At 47.8% G+C, this 24,237-nt stretch overlaps 1 protein-coding gene across 1 annotated transcript in view; it reads right to left on the reverse strand.

Annotated features, from left to right (window-relative positions):
- Window positions 1-24,237, reverse strand: part of LOC135916493 (uncharacterized) — a 188,095-nt gene that overhangs the window by 125,125 nt on the left and 38,733 nt on the right. Inside the window, exons 11-15 of the mRNA XM_070525432.1 lie at window positions 21,797-21,900; window positions 16,413-16,566; window positions 12,386-12,559; window positions 6,503-6,634; window positions 965-1,134 (exon numbers count right to left, since the gene is read on the reverse strand). Coding sequence (XP_070381533.1) covers window positions 965-1,134; window positions 6,503-6,634; window positions 12,386-12,559; window positions 16,413-16,566; window positions 21,797-21,900 — 734 coding nt within the window. The remainder of the gene's footprint in view (window positions 1-964; window positions 1,135-6,502; window positions 6,635-12,385; window positions 12,560-16,412; window positions 16,567-21,796; window positions 21,901-24,237) is intronic.

Consider the following 24,237-nt stretch of genomic DNA (forward strand, 5'->3'; position numbering starts at 1 on the left):
TGTCTTTTACTCTCCTGTTATGTTTGCAGCATCGAGCCGATGCCTTTTGAGAGGGGAGAATTGACATGTAAACTCGTTTATCTTTTACGGGTGAGCGCTTTTACCGTCCACGAAATGTTATCGCTCTGCGCAGGACGTGTCTAAATGTATCGGAAGTTTCTAGAATGTTATCGATTTATTCTATCCGGTATCTGTTGTCGTCGAACCTTGTGTAATGTGATTGCATGCATGCGCGACGCGAATGGCGTAGAACTTTGTGGAAGGCATGTGGGTCCCAGCGATTACTATGGAACGTTCGACGACTGATCTATAAAAGCCGATGAGCCTGACCCGCTGAGATTTTCGACGAGCTCCGACTGTGTTCGCCGCTCTCGCTGCGCTTTAAGTGTAGCCTGTTTTATGGGCACAGGTTCGCCCAATAAAAGCTAGTTTTGTATTTCACGGTGTTGCTACTGTGTTCTTTAACGTCACTAACCACGTGACAATATCGCTTCACCTTGGTTTCAATAAATAAGTGAAACGCATTTGTAAAAAAATTTTCCGGCTACTTTGGAACCTATCTACTCTCTATCTACTTACTATGTACTTCAGACCACTATGCTTACTGTAAGCGTAATTTTCCTAATCTCGTACTGTATAGGTTCAACAGGTAAGCAGAACTTCCGTGCATCGAGATTATTAGCTTAGAGGCACGCCAGCAACATGTAGCGTTCTCGATGCGTTAATTTATTAAATTCATATTTATTCCCTGTATTTGTCTTCCCTCAGTGCCATGAGACATACAGAGGGAAGTGGCTTACAGTGCAAGATGAAATTGAAGGATCAATTACTGTATAAATTGTTCCATAGTAACAAAACAACAGGGCACCTGTGCATACAATGCTATAGCTTAGAGAGGCATGACCATAGGGGCACGGTACACGCAACGGACGCACCAGATCTGCGGTTTGTATAAAATACCCACGGCGCGTACGAGCGAGTAACGTTGAGTAACTTGCGACTGTAGAAGATAATAGGCAGCCGCGACCAGGGAGACCACTCGAATAACGCGCAGTACAAGGGCGCGGCGTCGTAGTTCACGTCGTAGACGGCGACCCCGACCAGCAGGTCCGTGTTCTCGTAAAGGTACCAGAACTGCGAGCGGGCGCGTAAGGACAGAAAGAGTCATTGCGCTCAAAAGGCGTCACTTTGGAACATGAGTTACACCATCGGCGTCAAACGAAACGCGAACAGCGGAGCGCGTGGCCCATCGTATAACCGAAGCTACAGCGTGCGACGTACATTCATTATTACACCCTCAAACAACTGTACACCCTTTCGGGTGTATATTTGTAACACAACAATAATCGCCACTTGTCTTGCCTGCGTTTCCTTTCTTGAAAACGGTACGCTCGCTACTTTCCTGTCGAGAATGCTAGGTCATGCTGATAAAGCGCATGCCGTTTGTTGCTCGGAAGTACCGGGCTCGCAGCGTTAAAGAAAGGAAATGCGGGCAAGACAGATGACGATTATCGTTGTGTGGCAGGATACGACCCGAACGGTGTAATTTCGTTTAAGAGTATCATTGGCAGGGGCGCACAACCGATTTGATTTCACCGCACTGCGCGATATGCACCCCCCCCCCCCCTCAGTACTGCGATATTTGGGTTTGCGCTCCGCTTGTCTCATCTGAAGGCAAGGAAATAAAAAAGGCGACCACAGCAATGCCGGACACCGCCTTTAGTTCACCGCTCTTGCACCAAACTGCTTACGGATGTAAAAGTTTCGGAATTCTCCTGCTGACGCACGCAGTGTCCTCAACGAAAACAGAATTGAAATAAAAAGAAAGAAGCAAGACCATGCCCATAGCTTTCACCGCCCAGCGCACATTGGGAATGGTTGATCATTTAGGGATGCGGACTGGATTCCAAGAGGAGGGAAGCGATGCAGGGGTCGGTAGAAAGTTAGGCGGGCGGATGAGATTAAGAAGTTTGCAGAGACAACATGGCCACAATTAGCACATGACCGCGGTAGTTGGAGAAGTATGGGAGAGGCCTTTGCCCTGCAGTGGGCGAAGCCAGGCTGCTGCTGCTGCTGCTGCTGATGATGATTATGATCTCATAATCAACCGCCTCGCGTAAAAGACGAGCGGACGGCTGGTTGGCTATGAATCAGCAGTTTTGCTGCAATTTGCAAGAGGTTCCATTACGCTTAGAGAAGGAGGGTGCCAGAACCTTAAGATAGCTGGCACCCTCCATCCTATGCCGCGTGCAACTTTTTTGTCCGATGAGATTTTCGCGCGGCTTCGATGGGTGTCGCATAAACAAAAGAAAGCGGAAACACCTTTTTTGTTGCTACGCTGCTCTCAATCTGAAAAGCTGATTTTCGAAGAATAATGCCAGCTTGCTACATGATGTTGGTTTGAGGATATGCAGACGCAGGCTTGGCGTCCTTAGTCTCCCTTAACCTCGGCTTACGCTTTGTCGTGAAGGCGCCTGGTCGTCGCGTCATGATTCACTGCCACAGTCATCGATTTGTTTTTTCTTTTATGCCTAGGCAACGCGTACAAGCCGAGTAGCTTATCCTAAAGCTTGGTAAGCAGCGGGAGTACTGGCAGAAATTCATTTTTAACTGATAAATGTTTACAGACCTGCTTCACTAAAGGGTTTCAAGTAAGGCGCATTAGTTTGGAGAACGTGGAATAGTTCCGTTATTTTGGCATGCTCGCATGAAAGTAAGACGTCCCTCCGTCTTTAATGTCCATATGTACACGGTACGCTACAAAGCTCCCTAGCCTCTTAGCTAAGCACTGGTAAAACCGTAATTAAACCGAATATAGACTGATGTATGGGGCCAACTTTTAAAGTTCGCGATATCCACCGCCTTGGCTGCAGTGGCTGTATGGTCTGCTGCTCTGTATAAGGTCGTGGGATGAAACTCGGCTCATTATGGTCGTTTTCTTTTTCTTTTTTTTACAGCGAAGCTGTTTATGGCTAGCCGATTCGTCCGTCCGTCCGTCCGTCCGTCCGTTTGTGGCTCGTGCGCTAAAAACTCATCCGACGCAACCCCATGCGCATGCGCGAAATAAAGAGGGAGATAGAGAGAGCTGCGTGATTGGCTGCGCTAGTAGTGTCGTCGTTACTCTCCGTTGCAGCCGTTTGCCGTTTCCTCTCAGTAGCAGTTTCCCTCCGACTCCGGAATGGGTCGGCCACGCGTCATACGTACTCCGGACGAGCAGGCAGCTTTCGATCAGCAACACCGCGAGCAGAACCGGGAACGAGCTCCAGCTACCCCGTGCCGATGCTGCAGCCCGGGCTCAAGAACAGACTCGTTCAGCAGAGCGCACTCAGCAACTGCGTACCGAGGAGCCGGCAGGCTTGCAAGCAGTCGTTTAATAAACCATCGGGATTAACCCAGTGATAAACACCGGGGCCGCATGTTTCAGCTTCGCTGGTTAACCATTTCTACGGGGTGCTTGGGTGGGATGAAAAAAAGAAAGAAAACTCCAGTACGTGTAACTTTAGGTTGCAATGAAAGTTCACGTGTATCTTTGGGTTGGAATGAAAGTTAAGGAACCCTAGATCGAAATTATTCCGTGCCTTCGACTGGCATCCTTCATTACCCCTGTGCAGATTTTGGGGATTCAAATCAGTTAATGAAAACTACTGATATTTTACTGCGGGCAATATGCAAATCAAGCAATATATTCCGTGTTGTATGTTTTCTTTAGCCGCCTGAAAGCCTGGGATATCCGCAAGATGGTTAGGTAATTACGGGTGTGGCTGATGTCGTTTACCATGCCGCAACCAGCACGAATATAATTTTTTGGAGTTGTCATTTTTAGTAATAAAACGCACATTGAAGTATTAAAATAGAAGCTCCATACTTTGGTGATTACACAATATAGTGTTCGAACTGATGTGTCTAATTTTACCTGGGCTTATGGCCTGAGTGGCTTGGCTACATGAAACCCAGGTAAGTATAGTTATTCAATCCGCTAAGACATCATCTCTCTATATTTAGCCCTCTTCCCAGGAGTTCCCAGATATTCCTCTGCTAACGTCAGAAAGAGTACAAGGATTCAAAACAGCCCAACGTGGCTCAGCTAAAATTTGAGATATACAAGTAAGATGATTTTCTTTCTCATTACGATTGTGCGTTGCTTTGATTTTGTAGTCATCCGTCGCATTCTTTTCGTTAATATTTAAAAGCACTAAACAGCGCCACACATCCGTAAGCGTTAAGTGAAGATTCCATTCCCCGAGGCATTGCTCAGCAGTCAATGTCTCGTGGAATGGAATCACCGCGTAATGCTTCTAAATTGAAAAGAATTTAAAATTTAAAAGAATGCTTCCCGCAGGGTTACGCCGACTGCATCGCCCCGGAGTCGGCTTCGCCTCACTAGTCAATGTCCTGGATTCAAGGACTTGTCAAAGAAAGCAGATGCTAAAATATCGCAGTGTAGTCAGTATAGGGCGAGTATTATCGCACAGTGCAGTGAAACCGTACGTGTCGTCGGCGTCAAATGAAACGAGAAGCGCGGTGCGTCTGCTACAGTTCGGGCCGTCATCTCTTCTCGCTTTCAAATAAGAGTGTACTGAGGGTTTGTCGTTAATTTCTCGTCTACCTCTTTTTCGCGCACTATTTTGTTGAGATAGAACAAAGGGGCTCTATTCTCGACACGTATGGCCGCTGCACGGTCGCCATTGTTCGCCATGTTGACTCTCTAATTGGCTGTCGAAAGGTCACATGCTTTGAGATTTGTGCCGGAAAGCAGCACAAACATTTTTTTAATTAGTACACAGCTATACGAAGTATTGTAGCCTTACCGACCATATAAGGTTCGAAACATTCACTTGCTAAGTGAATGGTGAAGTGAACAAGCGTATGGTGCCAGTATGCACAAGCAAACATGAACACATTACACTCGATGTCAAAGCGCTGGTGTCAGCTACGCGGCAGCAGCAGCGAGCGAAGCGACTTTCGTGTGCTCTACCCCTTAATGCAAGAACGGCGAACACACAGCGCGCACGAAGGCATGAGCCGTCTGTAGACACTGACGGCGCGCGCAGCACTGCGAAGTTTGCAAAGGGGAACAGTTGTCATCTTTGGCTATGCCTCCGCGGTGTTGTCAGACTGAACGCCGCACGCAACAGCCGCGACACATCAGGGAGGAGCTTTGCACCGATCCTCACTCTCTTTCACTCGTAACCACGCAAACGAAAATTAAAATTTGGTGCCCTATATTTCGGAGCGCAGACATGCTTGAAGACTTATAACTGATACTGCGTAGAAACGCGACTGCCTCTAACATTTCAGTACAAACATACCCACTTAGTGCAGTCAACAAAACGTTAATTATTCAATTTTATGTAATTCGGCTGCTGACAGCGATAATTATCATATCATCTTGTGTCCCCCTGGCCACATAACTTATTTGCACAGGTGGTCCTAGCGTGCCTCACAGAGCCTAATTTTAAGAAAATCCTAAAGGTTAATTTTGAACTCCCAGTATGAGAACGTTATAGTAAACCCCTTAACGTGAAGTTTCATGTTTCTGACGTGCAACTGACGTTCTTAATGCAAGTGCTCGGAAAAAACATAAATTACTCGCAGAACTTCCTGCAGGCGTTATCTAAATGATGCGTCACCAATTGCTACCAATGTCCTGCTGTTTTGTCGTTCTATGCTGCACTGCTTGGTATAACTGCGAGAAACACTGCCAAGACATCGGGAAGGGAGAAACGCGCCTGCAACACTAACGTGTTAACTGAGACCAGCATGAGACGGCGAACAAAAAGCGAGTAGTAGCAATGTTCAACCATGTTGTACGGTGGTGCGTTTGGATGATGATGCTGCTTCGTGGAAGGTGAGCTCTGGTCCATGCGCACTGTAGTTCGTGACGTAAGTGAATAGTGTGAGGTTTGCTAGACCTCGTACGTAGGCGCGGTCAACGATGCGGCTTTCTCTCGATGCGAAGCATTATCAACCATGGTCAACCGTGCTCCGGGGTCGGTTGCGTACGGTGCTGCAGCGTGGGCCCTATTTTGTAAGCTATCTGCAATGATGACAGAGTGCGCCGAGTGCTGATAGCTTCGTGTGCGCTGTGTTCACGGCGCTTAGTTCGCCTTGAAGCCTGGAGCAGCACCAAGGTCAATTCGCTCGCTGCTTTGGGCCATATCTCAAAAGCGAGCGTCTGACGTGACGGACGGACGGACGGGACAGGTTTCCTCACCGGTAAGGCATACAAATGCTTACGCACTTAAAACCCACCTTTCAGCAAAATAGGCTGTCATTCCTCAAAGTTGCATAAGTCAGCTGCTTTTTTTTTCTTTTTTGTGTATGTGTATATTGTTACCACAGTACACTGTAAAATAATTTACACCCTCATTAACCTTTAAAGGGGTAAGTTATTTATCATTGCATGAAGCTATGTTGTGATTCTTAATAGCAGTACGGTGCGCGGTAGGAATGCGAGGATTCCGTAGGGTCGCCGATAGCACACACGTCATGGGACGCTCACCTTTACTGCGATTGATTCCCTTGTCTCGAAGGATACCGTGAATCCGTTATCCCTGTCATAGGCGTACCCGCCGTTATAACGATCGCTGTACTCGAAGGCTTCTGTGTAATAAAGACTTGTGTTTTCGCACACCTAGAAGAGAGTGGAGAGGGAGAAAGGCAACTGAGGCAGAGCAAGTGTACTGAGAATTGTGGCTCGACGCCTGCTAGACTAGACTTACAGCATTTATTTATTATATTTTCTTGCACAATACTAACCCTTTAAAGACCAGCGTGACCATATGGTCACGTTAGTATGCACAGTGCATTTCAATTAATTAAGATTAACAGAACGACATCAAAATCACCATTGACATGCTGATTGACAGATTAGAGTTTCCTCTATGGATACCAAGTGTCAGCAGCTGTCAGTCATTTTGTGGGAGACCCTCGCAAAGGCGGGAATAAGTGTTGCTCTGCGAGTAGCGACGCTGTGCCTCGCTCCAAGGGTTAAGTGCTTTTTTTTTTCACTACTCTTTTAAGTAATAGTCGGATATTGTTACCCCCATATTGCTCTTTGAATATGTGACCTTCGACGAGCATTTGTGAAAGAATTACCTTTGATTTATCCATGACCGAGTACGTTCTCTTGTGCGTTGCCATATTGTCACGCTGGGCCTTTAGGATACCTAACATTTTATTTTTTTTAAAGCTGCGTTCTCACCTCTTGCACGGCTGCTGGCGCGTTCCCGCAGTGGTTATTTCTTATTTTATTGTATGAACCGGTAGATTTTGGAAGGAATAGCGAAGATACTCGAAGAGGAGGAGGACGACGTGTCAGTGATTTATATCGAGCCGCCAGAGGCTAGCACCTATTTGAATGAAGACTCGGCCGATGAAGACTCAGACGGGCTCATAGACAATCTAAGCGGGCGACAGCTTTGAGCCGGCGCTGAAACTGTTTTCTCTGACGGACGCCGCATTGGTGGATGCGAGTCCGACCCCAACGACCCCGGTGGGCAAAGTGACGGAACATCAGACGTTTTTTCTGCTGTAGTTGATGCGGCCATTCCTGCGAAATTATCCACTGCTTCTAACTGGACGAAGGGTGATCTCCAGAAGAGCCTTGGCATATTTCCCGACCCAAACTTTGTTGCTTACGTAGACTTTTCACCTGTTGAGTTGTTCGAACTCTCTTTGACGAAGCCGTCGTGGAGCTGCTAGTCGAAAAAACAAGAAAGTATGCGTTATATTGAATATGCCTGATCCGGAGGTTACCAAAGAAGAATTAAGATGGGTTTTCTTGGAGCACTTGTTTTGTCCAGCTAGAACCACTTGCCAGATAAAGAGTGCTATTGGGACAACGGCACGGATATGCGCAACACGATGGCCTACAATGCTATGCGAAGAAATCGCTTCGTACAGATAATGAGATTCCGGCACTGAGCGAAATGCAAGCCTATCACTTAGTGACAAGTTGACAAAGTTGCGTCCATTGATGGCACTATTGAAAGCAAGGTTTCTGCAACACTTTTGACCCGTGCATCACCTGAGCTATGACGAAAGTATGATTGAGCATTATTGTCGTCATGGCTGTAAACAGTTCATACGGGGAAAGCTTATCCGCTTCGGGCATAAAGTATGGTGCCTAAAAGCCAAGAACGGATACCTTGTAAGCTTCAACGTGTATCAAGGCAAGCAGGGGATCCCAGAACATCTGAAATATATGAAAAGGACTTCGGTTCATCCACCATTCGGCGCCACTTCTCCAAATGGTGGATGAACTCGCAGCAGAGACGCATGACTTTCCTTTCCTTTTATATTTGGATTATTTATTCACAAGCATGCAGCCACTCAGGCATCTCAAGGCACAGGGCTACGAAGGCACGGGCACAGTGAAGTAGAACCGTGTTCCCAAGGAATGCCCTATCGCTCGACCAGAATTCGTCAAGCGCCAACCTCGCGGGCACGAAGAGCGCGTGCTGAGCGACAACGGGATAATTGTTGTGCGCCGGATGGACAATTCTGTAGTAACGATCGTAAGCACCATTCACGGCGTAGAGCCAATGTCATCTGCAGACAGGTACTCTCATGTTCAGAAGAAGCGAATCAAGGTGGCCCGTCCAAACACTGTCGCTCAGTACAAGACTTATGGGAAGTATGGACGAGATGGATGCGAATGCAGGCGCCTACCGGATTGCAATCCGTGGCAAAAAGTGGTGGTGGCTGATTTTCACTTTGTGATGTATCTATAAGCACCACTTGGACGCTCATTCGTAGCACATGGTTTCAACGTCACGCAGGTCGAATTCCGCAGGCAAATTGCACAAAGCTACCTGATGGGATGAGACAATAAGCCTAGAGGACCTGGTCAACGCAGAATTCCAAAGACTGGTGATGTCCTGACTGGCACACGGTATGACCAAGTCTAATGGCAAGAGGTGGAGGTGTGCATGAGATAATTGCAACAACGCGGTGCACACAAAATGCACGAAGTATGACGTCGGCAAGTGTATTCCATTATTTAAACCATATCACACTAAATAAGTGCTCGACTATTCGCTATGTATGTTTTTGCGACGTTTTATGGCTTGAAATAAATGTTTTTCACTTCGCGTATTTTGCTGTAGCGTAAGGGCACAGTGTGACCATATGGTCACGGGCTATATTTCAAAAAGTAATTAGGCAAGAGTAATAATTTTTTGCATGTGAATTATTAGTATAAAGGTAAGGTAATATATTAGATATTTTTCAAGAGAGCAAGAAAAAGAAGAAACCGGTCCCTAATGGGTTAAAAGAAAGGAAGGAAGAAGAGAAAACTAATATTGCACAGACCCCACTCAGTCCGTCCGCGGGAACCTTATGCACAGGTTTTGCAGGTTTGTTGGCTGTCTAACCTGGTTTCAGTTTCCGTAAAGTATTACTAGATGGCGCAACAGGTCCGTGAAAAAAACCCGTCAAACATCGTAAAGTGGCGACACTCTCCTCCTCCACCTTCCGTCCTCCTCGTTTTTCTACTCTTTCACGCTCCCTTCTCAACCGTGGCACCGCCTAGACTGGTCGAGCGTAGAAACGGCACCAACATGCGCTCCTCGCCACTCCGCAGATGCTTCTCGAGCAAAAATGGCGCTGATGCACGGCGCGAGGGCACACGTGATGCTATTAGGCCAATAGCGACGCGGTGTCGGCCTCGGCCAGAGCGCGCGAGGAGGAGGCGGCATTCTTCCAAGCTTGCCGCTACTTTACGAAATCTCAGGGGTTTTAGTGAAAAAATGAGATATTAGCACCGAACAGCTGAATAGGTGGCGACATCTCGCGGAATAGGCTGGGGCGACTACGGCTAGGGCCCGGAGGCTGCGCCACCGCTTTGCGCAGCCTGTTTTCTTCACTTCGTTTGTGCGGCGCGGGAAAATGCCGTGTTCTATCAAGTCCAGGCAAGTTTGTTGCGCTGTACGTTGTGTGAAGACAGCTGAAAACACCGCAAAGGCGCCCGAACCGGCGCATTTCTGCAGATTCCCAGCGTGGGCCCACTTTCGTAAGCGCCGCGCCAAACGCAGATCCGCTTGCTTCGCAGGCAGAGGTAAGTGCAGACGTCCAGCCCTACAGGTTATGTCGTTTAGTAAGAATTGGCGATCGCCACGCAGATGCTATCTTGAAGCTTACTTTGCTTCACGCATTTTCAGGTACGAAGGCACTGGTGACTGCGATACCCGTGCGCCGACACATTCATATAGCCCCCCACTGTCGTCGGTATTCGCAAGTATGATAAGTCGTGGAGACCGAGCTACAATCTCATAATTTTTCCGACTATGTACGAGAAGCCCCCAAGTTAATTGCCTGGATTGTTTTAATCATCAAGTTTCTCGTGGAGGAACCGCTACAATATTGATACGTTACACTGTGCATCTCCTTCTGCACATCTTCTGCCGAATAACAAGTAACGGAAAGTTTTTTTTAGCGTTGTCGTGGATCTTGTGTAGTAGTGCCAACCTTATCGAATTGGGGCGTACATTCGAGAATGCCCCAAACAACAGCATTTAGGCTGGGTTGTACGTTGAGTTACACGCGTCCTTGACCCGTACAGAGAAGATTTCGACCGCCGGTGACTGTGCTCGTCGCTATTGTGGTTTGAGTGCTCCTTGTTTTTCTAATCACGAGCTTGCCCAATAAAAAATTAATGGCTCACTGTTTTGACAGTGTGGTTCTTCCCCATCACTACAACGGGAAATGAGTTTTAAGCTGGTCACTTGTGCAGTTGTACCGCAGAGCAAACGTACAGTCGTCCATGGCTCAAATTTTTCATGTGGTACACACAAATGATGGCACGACGCTAACTATGGTGCGGGCGTCGATATTAAAAGCTTTAAAGCCTCGCTGGGGGCAGTCGGTACACTTTTATTGGTATTTGTTCGCATAAGTTTCCGGGTTGTCCTCGCCAAATTATAGTTATGCATTGCGGTGAAGCCTAAAAGTGCTGGCGATTTGCTTGAGTAAAGACCGGCAAACCATCCGTGTTGCAGCCGCGGCTAGTACATTCGTAGTTACAAGTATGTCGAAGCCTAAACCCCGATCCGCACATTTACTGAAACATCAACAAACCCGCAGCTGAAAAGCGCAAATTTAGGCCCAACAGTTCATCGCTCGTGGCCTTCAGCTTCTCTTAGAAGCAGATATGAAACTTGTATCGCTTACTTCGTCACCCATACGCAGTTCTCTCTAAACTCTTCGTAACGAAAAATGCGCCACAATATTATGTCACTAAGCAAACCATTAATGAAAACATCGTTAATTGTAGTGCGTCCGTATAATATATGCTGCCGTGCGAAACGCAGCGCTTCTGCGCAAATTTAACCGCATACTCGGGGATTGTCCGTAGAAACTTATACTTTGTTGCTACTTCGGCTACTTAAAGTAGCGAATAAGGCAGGCAGATGATGCCACATCATGAGAGAATATATGAGTAGTAGCGTTGGCTTCGATGCCAATCGATTTCAGGGCGGCTGAATGCTCTCTTTTCTGACAGAAGAGGCGCTTGCAAGTGACTGTAAGCATTAAATACGTTACAAATAAACGGTGAGAGTTGAAGATTCGCAGAATGCGCAAAGCCTGGTTCCTGGTTATAGCTCGGTTCAGCGAGCTTTGTCTGTGAACCACGCTTACCCCTAATGGTGATGGGGTTTTCTTTCTGTCGTTCATGAATATCATTGACATATGCCCTGCCTCATGTAAATAACTTCCCTTTCCAAAGTTAGCGGTCGTAAAAACATTTTCCAGTTTACAAGGCCTTGAAAGCCGCAACGGAGGACGACGGACAATGCCGTGTTCGTTGTGTCGTCTGCTACGCGACACTCCATATTTTGCAATTTCGCCACAGTCGCCCGTTAACGGCACAACGGCCGCCCGTCGCCAATAGGAGGTGTCCAAATCCGCGTCCCAGCAACGGCTCACTCTGGGTAACGGAGACCATGTTTTTGCTTGCTGCGTGCTACGGAGGTGATTGCAAGAACTGGAAACTAGTCATGGACGTCGTGTTTCGTACATCACTCACTCTGTATCTAGCGGAGCGCGTGTGTCATGACTGCGGCAAGGCGACGACGCCACAGGGATGGATTGACAACAACAGTGACGATAACGACATGACGTAGCGACAATGATTGTGCAAGTAAGAGACTGATTGTAAAAGAACAAAAGAAAGCCACTGAGAAACGCCATAGCGGCGAGAACGTTCTTCAAGGCGGCGGGGTCGCGCGCTCCTCCAGCATCGTAGAACGTTAGAGGCGGCACGCAGACGCAAGCACGCGCGTAGAGACAGGCACGCTCACGCACGCACGTACACACACAACTACACCGTGGTCAAAACGTTTTATGAAATAAAAAAAGAATTGTAATAGCGAACGTGACTTACCGTTTGTAAGTGCGCTACCTGGGGGTAGTCTCCTAATTTGCACGGTTCCCCAACCTGGTACTTTCCCGGATAACGTGGCTTGTACCAACGGCCTGCCATCGTCGCCGACACCGCGTACATGGTGTCGAGGCCCTCGTTCCGTTGCAGGTGCTTAATCGTGTTCACGGCGTCATTCTGGGAAGCAAAGAAATGAGCGCGAAAGCAAACTTTACACTTTGCGGACGGTGTTAGATGTGGCGCCGTTTCCTGAGGCTACTTCGAGTTCCGCAGACCACATCGAATCGCAGCACAGCTAATTGAGGAATGCAGAAGCAGGGATGCCATTCCTGAGGCAAGACACGTGCAAACAAGTTGGCGGCCCCCAGGTCGTGGGCCGCCGGGGAACAATTCAATGCTTGACTTTCCCGACACTGTTGCGAGGAAAAGGGAGTCTCGAACCAAGACGGCTGTAATGCGCCGTGACAACATGGCGCCTGTAATTGAGCCTGTCCGCCTTCGTCCGCCGTCACCCCCTGCCCTCTGGGCTGACGGATCATTGCGAGTCAGCAAGGCAAGACCGCAGTGAGCCGCCGGGTGTGACACCGCCGCACAGGCGCCTTCCATTGGCCGAAGATGGCGTCATCTGAGCGGGCTCTCCTATTGGCCGAACATGACGCGTCTTCCCGAGATCGAAGGGCTTAAAAGACGGAGACCGGGAGCAGCAGAAGAGCATTCTGGAGAATTCCCTGATTCACCGCTCTCGAACTTCTTGCCGCGGGCCGCAGCGTCCGAGTTGCTGCCGGCCCGTAATGACTGTACGAATGTTACTTGACTCTCACCTCTCTGTATATAATGTAAAATAAACCCTCCCAAGTTCGGTTTTCATCCCGAAGTCCGTCCTCAACCCCTACAATGGAAACGTAGCTGACTGTTGGACAACGCGTCGAGGTTTGAAGGCAAATTCCACACCCGCGTTCGCGCTGACGAAGCTCTGCGTACGTTGGCGTGGCCGCAAGCAAGTGTCAATCAATGAACAGCCAGCAGCGCAACCTGCTTTTGAGTCCCGAACGTTCGCTTTGAAACCTAATTAGCAATAATTATGAAATGAGTGCTACCATGCGTATGCCGCTCGACGCGTTTCAACGGCTCCACTTTGCAAATAGCAGTTTGTACGGCTGCGCGGCGGCAACTGCTGACGGCGTAATCTAGCAACTCAGTCTGCGTAGAAGGCCCGAAAGCTGCCGTATCACTGATGACCAAAGTGTCGGTGAGAACGGCAATGCAGTGTCTATGGCGAATGGTTCATCGCTAAGAAAAGCCAGCAAACAATGCACGACCCTTGGCACTTTCGAAGGGTTGTGTACTCGTTTAGACCGCTTCGACGTATTTCATGTACACACTCCTCAAGTTATCATACATTCGCAAAGGTTTCGTTTCTTCTGTTTTCTTTAATAGAGCCAGTCATGACGTCATAGGAGCCGCAATAAGAAGGCTATATTCAGAATGGACTCACAACTTGTTTGCACCGTGGCTTACTTAGGCGTTACCGCAAGTATTATGTAAATACATCAAAGTTTCTTTATAGCGAAGTCAGTTGAAGCGAGAACTTCCTTCGTCATAAGTACATGTCACTTCGTTCGAAAGATGCGTACCTTAGTGCAGCAAATGAAAGCACACTAAGCTTGCTGAAAAAGAGGGGGTTTATTCTAACCATGGTGATATATTAGAGAAATTATCCGTCATATCCCCCCCCCCGTGGCTTTGAATATTTCACAAAGTAATTGGTCTTAATCCTATAGTCAATGTGATATTGCAGAGGGCGACAGCATGCTTAGATCAAACGTCAAACAATAACGCGGGAAACAGCTGTAGCATTCGGAAAGAAAAGAAAACTAAAGGGGAGGAATGGATAGGTTTGCAGCACATAAAGTAAATGCAATCCAAGAGAGAATTAAGCTCCAATGTAGGTTCACTGACGACTCCGCCTAATATGAGACAGATGATGCCATAACTACAATACCAATTGCATTCTGAATAGAAAACAAAATTAAAGGGGAGGGGCAAATAGGTTTGCATAGAGAGCCATTCAGTGTAATGCAGGACAAAGTTAAGTTCCAATACAATTCCACTGACGAGCCCGCCAAACATAGAGACAGACCAATGTAATAATAACAAGAACATTTCCCACGGTAAACTTGGTGTTTTTCCATCAATAAGACCTAAACATGGTCGCCTTTACTACAACATCACGGCAGCGGTCGCTGCCAATACGCCAAAATGGACTTCTTCGTAAAACATGTGCTCGTGAAGGACATTTTCGCAAGAAAAATTGCTTAACAGTGGTTGCAAAACGTTATATGTGCACAATCAAGGTTTAACATGGGCGGGTCGCATGCGGGCGACGTATTAAATCGTGTAATTTCAGGCAACTAAAACTGTTAATTTAATAGCTCAAAGGAAGAAAGATTCGTTGGAAATCGGGTTGTGATTCTGCAAGGTCGCACAATCCTGCTGTCATTATGCACACCCATTCGAATTAACGTGTCTTCATTGCTATGCACGTTTACGCTATTTTCTATGTGTAATATGCACACTATACATTATATATGTTATATATGTATACGATGCCTAGAAAGCTGCTACCAAGGTTGCTATTGTTCTAGTTTAGGGTTCATGTTTAGCTAAGTTTCATCGATCTATACTGATCGTTTGTTTTCACTTCAAATGCCGGTAATGAGTAGAGGAAGCTTATTCCACATTGAAAATTCCTTAGAGCTTTAAATAAAAATGTTCGTTTTTTAATTAAAAAAAAGTAAAAGTCGCTTGCCCAAAGCGACTTTTACCCGCATTCTTCTCCATCACTGATGGAAATAAAGAAGTTATTATTATTATTATTATTATTATTATTATTATTATTATTATTATTATTATTATTATTATTATTATTATTATTATTATTATTATTATTATTATTCAAGTATCGGGTTTGTAGGATCAGCGGAGAGCTTTTCCTTCTTGCTTTTTTTAAACGCCACATGAAGCTTGACGTCGCATGTTGCGCCAAGGAGAACCGGCAACAGTGCCAAGAGTTTCAACGCCTTGACTTTCTCTCGCGAGTAGTTGAATGACAGCTGCAACTCACCCGACCGTCTGCACCTATACAAGGAAACACGAAGGTGAAAAACTTTGGCAGCATGTTACACTCCTGCAACACATGAAGGCGAAAGCCTGCTGTACACCTGGTAATGCGTTAAATTATGCGATCAGAGGGGTCAGTCTTCTTGCAAGGCATAACGAGCTGCAGTGCGTAGTAAACGTATGGCGCTGTAGGTGGAACAACTGAACGACACATGCGGGCACCTAGTGCACTACCTAAAGCTTCTTTCGTTCCATCTTTCGTTCTCTTTCTTTCCGTCTTTCCTTCTTTCGTTTGTTCTTTCGTTACTTCTTTGGTTTTATGTTTTTCTCCTTCATTCCTCCTTTCTTTTATTTGTTCATTCATATTCAGCCATTGCATCTTTGCTTGCTTACGTGGGTATGAGCCATTCCTGATGATGATACTTCTTGCATCACTGATTTTTCGCATCGCTGGACTATACACCGCTGAACGAGCCACTTAACGCTTTCGCCTTAATAAATATGTTTCGGTCACTTTGCTGCAGTAAAAAGCTGGGTGGCATAAGCAGCCCGCATTTTTCTTGACCTAACCGGCAGCCTTGGTGGTAAAATTCAAAAAGATAAAGATATAGCAATAAAATTAGAGGCACTGACTTTACGGACCAGACTGTCCTTTTCGATCGCAGAAGTACGTCGCACATGCGGCGTATTTCTGTCATTGCAAGAGAATATGCCCTGTTTTGTGTCTTGGTACATACAGGTAATCAGCAAATCGAATACATTCGTTTTCGTCACTGAAAAGGTCGATACAGCACTTTGGCGTTACACAACCGTGCAAAATCTCTTACGTAGGAACTCTACGGTGCGTACGTTTTCTTGTTTAGCACATTACTGAATTCAAGAACACCTCCTTTCTGAATATTTAACTCACCATCAAATACAAGTAGGACAAGGTTTTCATTTCGGGAAGAGGTTGTCGCTTTTCTTCAATGACGCTAGGCGGCAGGATGGTGCAGCCCGTGATGTTGTTGTCGTTGAAAGACATGTGGCTCAAGATCACGATGCCGTCCGGTAGGTACACAGTTCTGGAATAAAAGATCTCTCGTGGAGATGGACTGATATGCGCGGTGGGATGAGGTGGGTATATTGCGTGCTTTTACGTGGCTAAAGCGTAAGAGAATGTGTGTGGAGGTACTGCATCACGTCAAGCCTCGACCAGATCAGATGTGAACTACACGAAATGGAGCGCAGGTTTCTAGCCGTATTACTCCTGGACGTCCGTCCGTATAACTGCCTCTTAAATATATTGCATCTGGTGTATATCATCAGGGCCTCTACTAATTATTACTGATTGGTAATGCCTAAAGGGACTCAGAAAGCAATTATATTAATTCAAGCTTAGAATAACACTCATACACGTCTTAGGCTTCAATATTTTCGAGAACCTAGCTGCAGTAAGTGAGAGATTGCAGTAAATAAAGGACACGATTCGAGACAGTCTACGTGCATATTTTGGCACTAGCCCGATGCGGCTCATATTTATGTTACTAGTACCGAATCAGTTACAATAATAATAATAAAGAAGATCATTGCATCGCATTTTAATATGGAAGAAAAGGTTACTTGTACTGAACCCGCCGCTGTTGCCCAGCGGCTATGGCGTTCAGCGGTTAAGCACGAGGTCGCGGGATCGAACGCCGGCCACGGCGGCCGCATTTCGTTGGGGGCAAATGTGAAAAACACCGTGTACTTAGATTTAGGCGCAGGTTCAAGAACTCCAGCTGGTCAAAATTTCCGGAGTCCCCAACTACGGCGTGCCTCACAATCAGATCGTGGTTCTGGCACGTAAAACCCCATAATTTAATTTTTGTTACTAGTACTGACCCAGTGGTAATAGAAAATAAAGATCATTGCATTACATTATAATGTGGAAAGACGGGGAATGCAGGAGATTGAAATTCAAGACGTTGAGCAACACGTCATCAAAGTGAATGCAGGAGCCGACGTTTCGACAAGTGGACTTGGCGTCTTCAAGCCTTGAAGAAGGCAAGTCCACTTATCGAAACGTTGGCTCCTGCATTCAACTTGATCACGTTTTGCTCAACATTATAATGTGGATGAAGATGTTTCTCGTCCAGTTCCCAATCGATTCATAAAAAAAATAACTTAATGGAAGTTGCCCTTGACAATGATGCAGCGGATAGCGAATTTTTCTTTTTCTTTCTTTTTTACACCACGCCCCGCCCACGCTCTCATGTTTTAGCGGTTTCTGATTCCTGTAGTCCTACGCTTGCTTGGCTGTGTCGCGAAACTTGCGCTAAAGAGTCAAGAACATGCGCGTGAAAGTCATGCGACCGCGACGCGACAGACACCCTCCAGTGCTGTCGCGTCGCGCTGTGAGATTATTAAATGAGCGCCGACATCACGAAAGAAAAGATACAGCCACGGACTTTCTTTGTCGCCCGAATTAAAATTGCGGCTTGCCCAAAAGGCGACGCATCGAGTGCTATAACAAATATTACACTGCAGCTCTACGCCGGATGGTTAGCATTATCTTTGTAATACGCTGTAAACATCCGCTTACTAACAAATAAAAAGCACGACCTCACGCTAGCCCAGGCAGACATGAACGCATTTTACTTGATGGCCGCGCACACTCGCTGTCCGGATGCTGGCGCGAGTAAGTGCGGCAGCAGTAGCGAGCGAATTGCCCTTGATTCGTGTTGCCTCTCGCTTCAATGCAAACGACTGGCGCTTGAGAACACCGCAAACGCAGTGCACACAATGCCACCAACCTTGCGTGCACTTTGTGTTTTTCGCTTCCGCTGGCCTTCGTAGACACCGCAGATTACCTAGAAGATAGGGCGCGTTCAGCGACCACAGTGCCCACCCCTTCCTAGCGCGCGAACCCTCTCCTCCTGGCTCCCTTGCACGAGCGAGGAAACGACGGCCTGCCATGCCGCCGTCCTTCTCAGCTCACCCTCGCCTCTTTTCCCTCGCAGCCACCGCATACGGCGTGCGGCCGTAATCTTTATCGCACTGGTCTTCATCCGAGACATCACAGCGACGGCGGAAATTCGCCTGGAGTCTCCATATAATTGATATCGCAATAATACAGTCGTTGTGATCGGCTTATTGCTGGTGTAGGGGTTGAGGGACGGACTTCGGGATGAAAAACAAACTTGAGAGGATTTATTTTACACTACATAGAGGGAGGTGAGAGACAAGTAACAGTTGTACAGTCATTACGGGCCGGCAGCAACTCGGACTCTGCGGCCCGCGGCAAGAAGTTCGAGAGAGGTCAGTCAAGAGAATCAGGGAATGCTCTGGTCTCTCTGGAATGCTTCTTTTAAACCCTTCGAGGACTGGAAGTCGCGTCATGTTCGACCAATGGGAGAGTCCGCTCAGATGACGCCATTTTCAGCCAATGGTTGGCGCCCGTATCGCGTTGTCACACCCGGCGGCTCTTTGCGGTCTTGCCTCGCAGACTTGTAATGCGCTTCTTCAAAGGAGGAGAAGTGGGGGCGCTCCTGCTCCATTGTCCGAGTGCCCACCTGCTCCCGGTGCTACGGCCGCGCAGCGGTAGCAAATGTCTTCTTCAAAGCGATGAAGAGGTACGCTTGGGCCTTCCCGGCACGTCCGGCTGTCACGGCGCATTACCGCCGTCTTGGTTTGGCATCCACATTACTTCCAACAATGCCGTGCTATCCCCTCGCTTTCTGGAAAAGTCAAGCATTGAATAGTTCCTCGGCGGCACACCACCTGGGGGCCGCAAACTTGTTTGCACGTGTCTTGTGGCCTTCAACTTGTTTGCTCGGGCGCTCCTCTGGAATGTGCTTTCCTGCTTCTGCATTCATCAATTAGCTGTGCTGTGATTCGATGTGGTCTGGGAAACTCGAAGTAGCCTCAGGAAACGGCGCCATATCTAACACCGGTTACTATTTCTGCAACTGACTATTGCACACGTTTTCCTCCTACCGTGGCACGTTTTGTAGCACAAACGGAACACAATTCGTTGGCGACCACTCAGTTGCGTATTTCCGACGGCTGATTGCACAGTAGCAGCCTGTCGAACTTAGTCGCGTGTCGAACTTAGCCTGTCGAACTTAAGCGTGTCGAACTTTGTCGAACTCGGCCAGTCGACGCCATCTGGCAGAAGGCGCGGCATGCAGTTAAGTTAGAATGCACTTGGCGGTGGCACGACAGAGGGCGGCAGCGACACAAACTCGTGTCTAGCGCTTTTTTACGGCTACTTGAAGTCGCTCCTTATTGGATACTTAGTTGATGACCGTTACTGCTTCTCGACATGACGAGACATCATTCAATACCGTTGTCATGCTCATACGACACCTACTGGTCATCCAACTGACCGTTTTCTTTCTTGAAGTGGTTGTAAGATACCCAGACTTCAGATGCGCCCAATCCGCTTGAAATCAGCTGAAGACCTTGTCTTTAAGAAACCGCCTCATCGGCTGTCGGGCGCCATTTTCATCAGCGACGACAGTAAAGGGTGGTGACGACATATGCAGCGTCATACCTCCTCGCTCGTGGCATGCGACTTGAGTAGCGCTAGAGGAACGCGGACCTTTAGGACGCGATCGTATCTTAAGTAAGCATTTTCCTAGCACAAAAGGTTTTCTGGAGGTTTCTGGAATGTTTTGCCAGTTTAGGTGCCTTTAGTGTCCCTTTAATATTAATTAGCGGACATGTTTACAAATACTGCCACAATTAGAGGTGTGTTAGTACTTTCCCCGTAAATTTTTTTACACTAATTGACAGGCTCTAGTAACAGCTGTTACCAATTCCGTTTTGTGCAATGACTGAGCGGTATATACATATGATGCTTAGAACGGGTTGGTAAAAAAATCCCGTTTCAAAAAATTTAGACCCGATCGTTAGGTGGTATTTTTTGTCATTCGGCTTGTATTCGCATCTCCTATGGCCAACTTTTCCTGAGTATAAGAAAACTTTGAAATCCGTTGTGATCCATATATTATAATGAATACATCAAATTTGCGTTGGTGAAAGACATTCAAATTTTCTTTAAAGAATTTAACCCGTACGTCTGTCTGTCTGTCTGTCTGTCTGTCTGTCTGTCTGTCTGTCTGTCTGTCTGTCTGTCTGTCTGTCTGTCTGTCTGTCTGTCTGTCTGTCTGTCTGTCTGTCTGTCTGTCTGTCTGTCTGTCTGTCTGTCTGTCTGTCTGTCTGTCTGTCTGTCTGTCTGTCTGTCTGTCTGTCTGTCTGTCTGTCTGTCTGTCTGTCTGTCTGTCTGTCTGTCTGTCCGTCCGTCCGTCCGTCCGTCCGTCCGTCCGTCCGTCCGTCCGTCCGTCCGTCCGTCCGTCCGTCCGTCCGTCCGTCCGTCCGTCCGTCCGTCCGTCCGTCCGTCCGTCCGTCCGTCCGTCCGTCCGTCCGTCCGTCCGTCCGTCCGTCCGTCCGTCCGTCCGTCCGTCCGTCCGTCCGTCCGTCCGTCCGTCCGTCCGTCCGTCCGTCCGTCCGTCCGTCCGTCCGTCCGTCCGTCCGTCCGTCCGTCCGTCCGTCCGTCCGTCCGTCCGTCCGTCCGTCCGTCCGTCCGTCCGTCCGTCCGTCCGTCCGTCCGTCCGTCCGTCCGTCCGTCTGTCTGTCTGTCTGTCTGTCTGTCTGTCTGTCTGTCTGTCTGTCTGTCTGTCTGTCTGTCTGTCTGTCTGTCTGTCTGTCTGTCTGTCTGTCTGTCTGTCTGTCTGTCTGTCTGTCTGTCTGTCTGTCTGTCTGTCTGTCTGTCTGTCTGTCTGTCTGTCTGTCTGTCTGTCTGTCTGTCTGTCTGTCTGTCTGTCTGTCTGTCTGTCTGTCTGTCTGTCTGTCTGTCTGTCTGTCTGTCTGTCTGTCTGTCTGTCTGTCTGTCTGTCTGTCTGTCTGTCTGTCTGTCTGTCTGTCTGTCTGTCTGTCTGTCTGTCTGTCTGTCTGTCTGTCTGTCTGTCTGTCTGTCTGTCTGTCTGTCTGTCTGTCTGTCTGTCTGTCTGTCTGTCTGTCTGTCTGTCTGTCTGTCTGTCTGTCTGTCTGTCTGTCTGTCTGTCTGTCTGTCTGTCTGTCTGTCTGTCTGTCTGTCTGTCTGTCTGTCTGTCTGTCTGTCTGTCTGTCTGTCTGTCTGTCTGTCTGTCTGTCTGTCTGTCTGTCTGTCTGTCTGTCTGTCTGTCTGTCTGTCTGTCTGTCTGTCTGTCTGTCTGTCTGTCTGTCTGTCTGTCTGTCTGTCTGTCTGTCTGTCTGTCTGTCTGTCTGTCTGTCTGTCTAAACGTTTACAGCAAGCTCGTCGAATTGAGTGGATAAATTGTGGAAGCTTACTTGAAATATTCGGCCACTTTATCACAACCAGCGGGAGCCTTGCAGGAAACTCCGACAACCATCGAGGCGTTCTTGCCCGCTGCTGTAGCAATGTCCTTCAGCTCCTGTGAGTAGTTGCGTCACCAATGGAAATCGTCAAAGGTTACACTGCATAGAATAGTGCCGCACGGCTATTAGCCCTTTAATAATCCGTCTTACCGTTAGCATCTCAAGAACCGTGCTGTAGCTCTTCGTCACATACCCTTTGAAACACAGCGCTATCAATGCAAATAACTTCTTACAAGTGCTTCCCTGCTAGATTGAAAGTGCAAAGAGCGCAAAGACACAAAGTGAGCACGCAGAGCTCCAGAGCTGGCCCTTTGTGAACCTTCCATACTTTTTTCATCTTCTAAAGCTATATCTAATTCCAAACGTGGTGTGCAGATTTACGGATGGTCATAAGCTTTCAGAGAGCTCCATTCCCTCGAGGTCTTTAAGATCTCGACGCCATCGAGACCCGCTGCGGTCGCTTAGTAGCTTCAGCGTTGCGCTGCTAAGCGGTCCAATCACGGTCGCGGCGGCCGCATTTCGATGGGCGTGAAGTGCGAGAAAAATGCCGCGTACAGTGCATCGGGTGCACGCTAAAGAGCCCGAGTAGTAATTATTCCGGAGTGAGTTAATTATTTAACATATACGGCATGCCTCGTGATCAGATCGTGGTGTTCGCACGTAAAGCCCCAGCATTTGCTCTCGCAACGCTTACGTAAAGAAGAGCGCCGGCCTCGGAGAGTGCGCGGGGGAGAAACTGCGTCTTTCGTCAACGGGTGTGGGAAGCGCGTGGGAAGACGGCACACGGGAACGACGCCTCCGAGATAGAAAAAGGCCGGTGCACCTCGACCTGTGACGTCATGCCACCTTGCCCCACTGCCGAGGAATCTAATGGGGACGCTCCCGAGGAAGACGCGGTAATATGGACATCACCGCTTTCATCATGCCGGGCTCGGCAATAGACATTTCTGTCCAGGTAGCATGACGCCATAAAGCATAGTTCACGGACGTGAAGCGACCAGCCAGTTTGGCTCGCCGGAACTCTGCACCCGCCGCAGATTACTTCCTAGATACGCCGCGTGGCCCGCCACGTGCGCACTTAGCCCAGCGGACAGCCATGCGCAGCCGCGGCCGGAGTAGAGGAGGAGAAGCCCAATCACCTGCCCCCCCCCCCCCTCTCTTCTCCCTAAGATACGCTAAAGGCGCCAGGGGAGCTGCGGGGAGGGCACTCAACTTCGTGAGGGTGCTCAAGCCTCCATAATTTAGATAGTCGATTTACTATCAGCCCTAAATGAAATGTATGTTTTCGTACACTTACAGGACCGTCACAGTGGGCTGATTGATGGGAAGGCGCATTATGTTTAACAAAGAGCAAACATTCTTTCAATCGTACACTGGGGCATCTGATGGTCTGATAAATGTACATTTTGCCGCTGGACAATGAAATACAATAAAGAACGCATGTCACACATCCCACACAGGTATGTGCAGTGTTTTATACCGCCACCACCTTTCAATTACTCCTGGGAAATCTTCGGACTTTATAAGAATGGGGGCAGAATTGCTGGCCAACCTCTGCCGAAATGGAAATGACATTTGCACACAGTATCGTTCTAGAACATTCTTAGCCTATGTGATCAATTATATGCATATAGGATGACATCTAATTTGCGATCCCACCATCGTGGTCGCTTAGTGCCTTTGACATTGCGCTGACAAGAACAAGGTCCCGGGAACAGATTGCGGTTGCGGCAGCCACATTTCAAAAGGAGTGAAATGGAAGAAAACACGGCCTTGTATTATGTATTGCATGCGCGTTAAAGAACACCAGCTGCTCAAAATTAATCTAGTGCCCCCCCCCCCCCAGTGCCGCTTGCATTATAATAAGATGGTGGTTTTTACACGTAAAACTGCAGAATATTAAAATTTGCGATCCAGCTTCGGTTGGTTGGACGCACCACTTCAGCTTTCAGATTGGCGATGAACCGCTTACGCAGAAGTAACAACACAGGATTGATACCGTGCTTCTTTGATTCCGAAACTTTAAGAACCATAACTTATTTTGGGGGCATGAACACGAGTTACCAAGTGCCGATACCATACACTATCAATTTCCAGGAAGCCGAACTAAAGCTCAACATGATATTCTCAGATCTAGGTTTGCAGAACAATGGGGACGGGTCTAAGTTCATTTGTGCATCGTATTGTTACGCGAACGACAGATTAGGAACTGGAGACTATTTACAAAGTATATTTACAAAGGGTAACTGCAGCGCAGACCAGTTCAGCCGAGAGCTCGAGAGCCAGAGAGCGTTTGTCTTCTTCGTCGGGGCGCCCGCGTGCATGGTCCACAAGAAATAATCAATATGCATGTATCAGTATCACAATGAGTTCTTTAAGAACGTACCGAATTC

This window comes from Dermacentor albipictus, chromosome 9 (genome assembly GCF_038994185.2).
Source record: "Dermacentor albipictus isolate Rhodes 1998 colony chromosome 9, USDA_Dalb.pri_finalv2, whole genome shotgun sequence".
NCBI lineage: Eukaryota > Metazoa > Arthropoda > Arachnida > Ixodida > Ixodidae > Dermacentor > Dermacentor albipictus.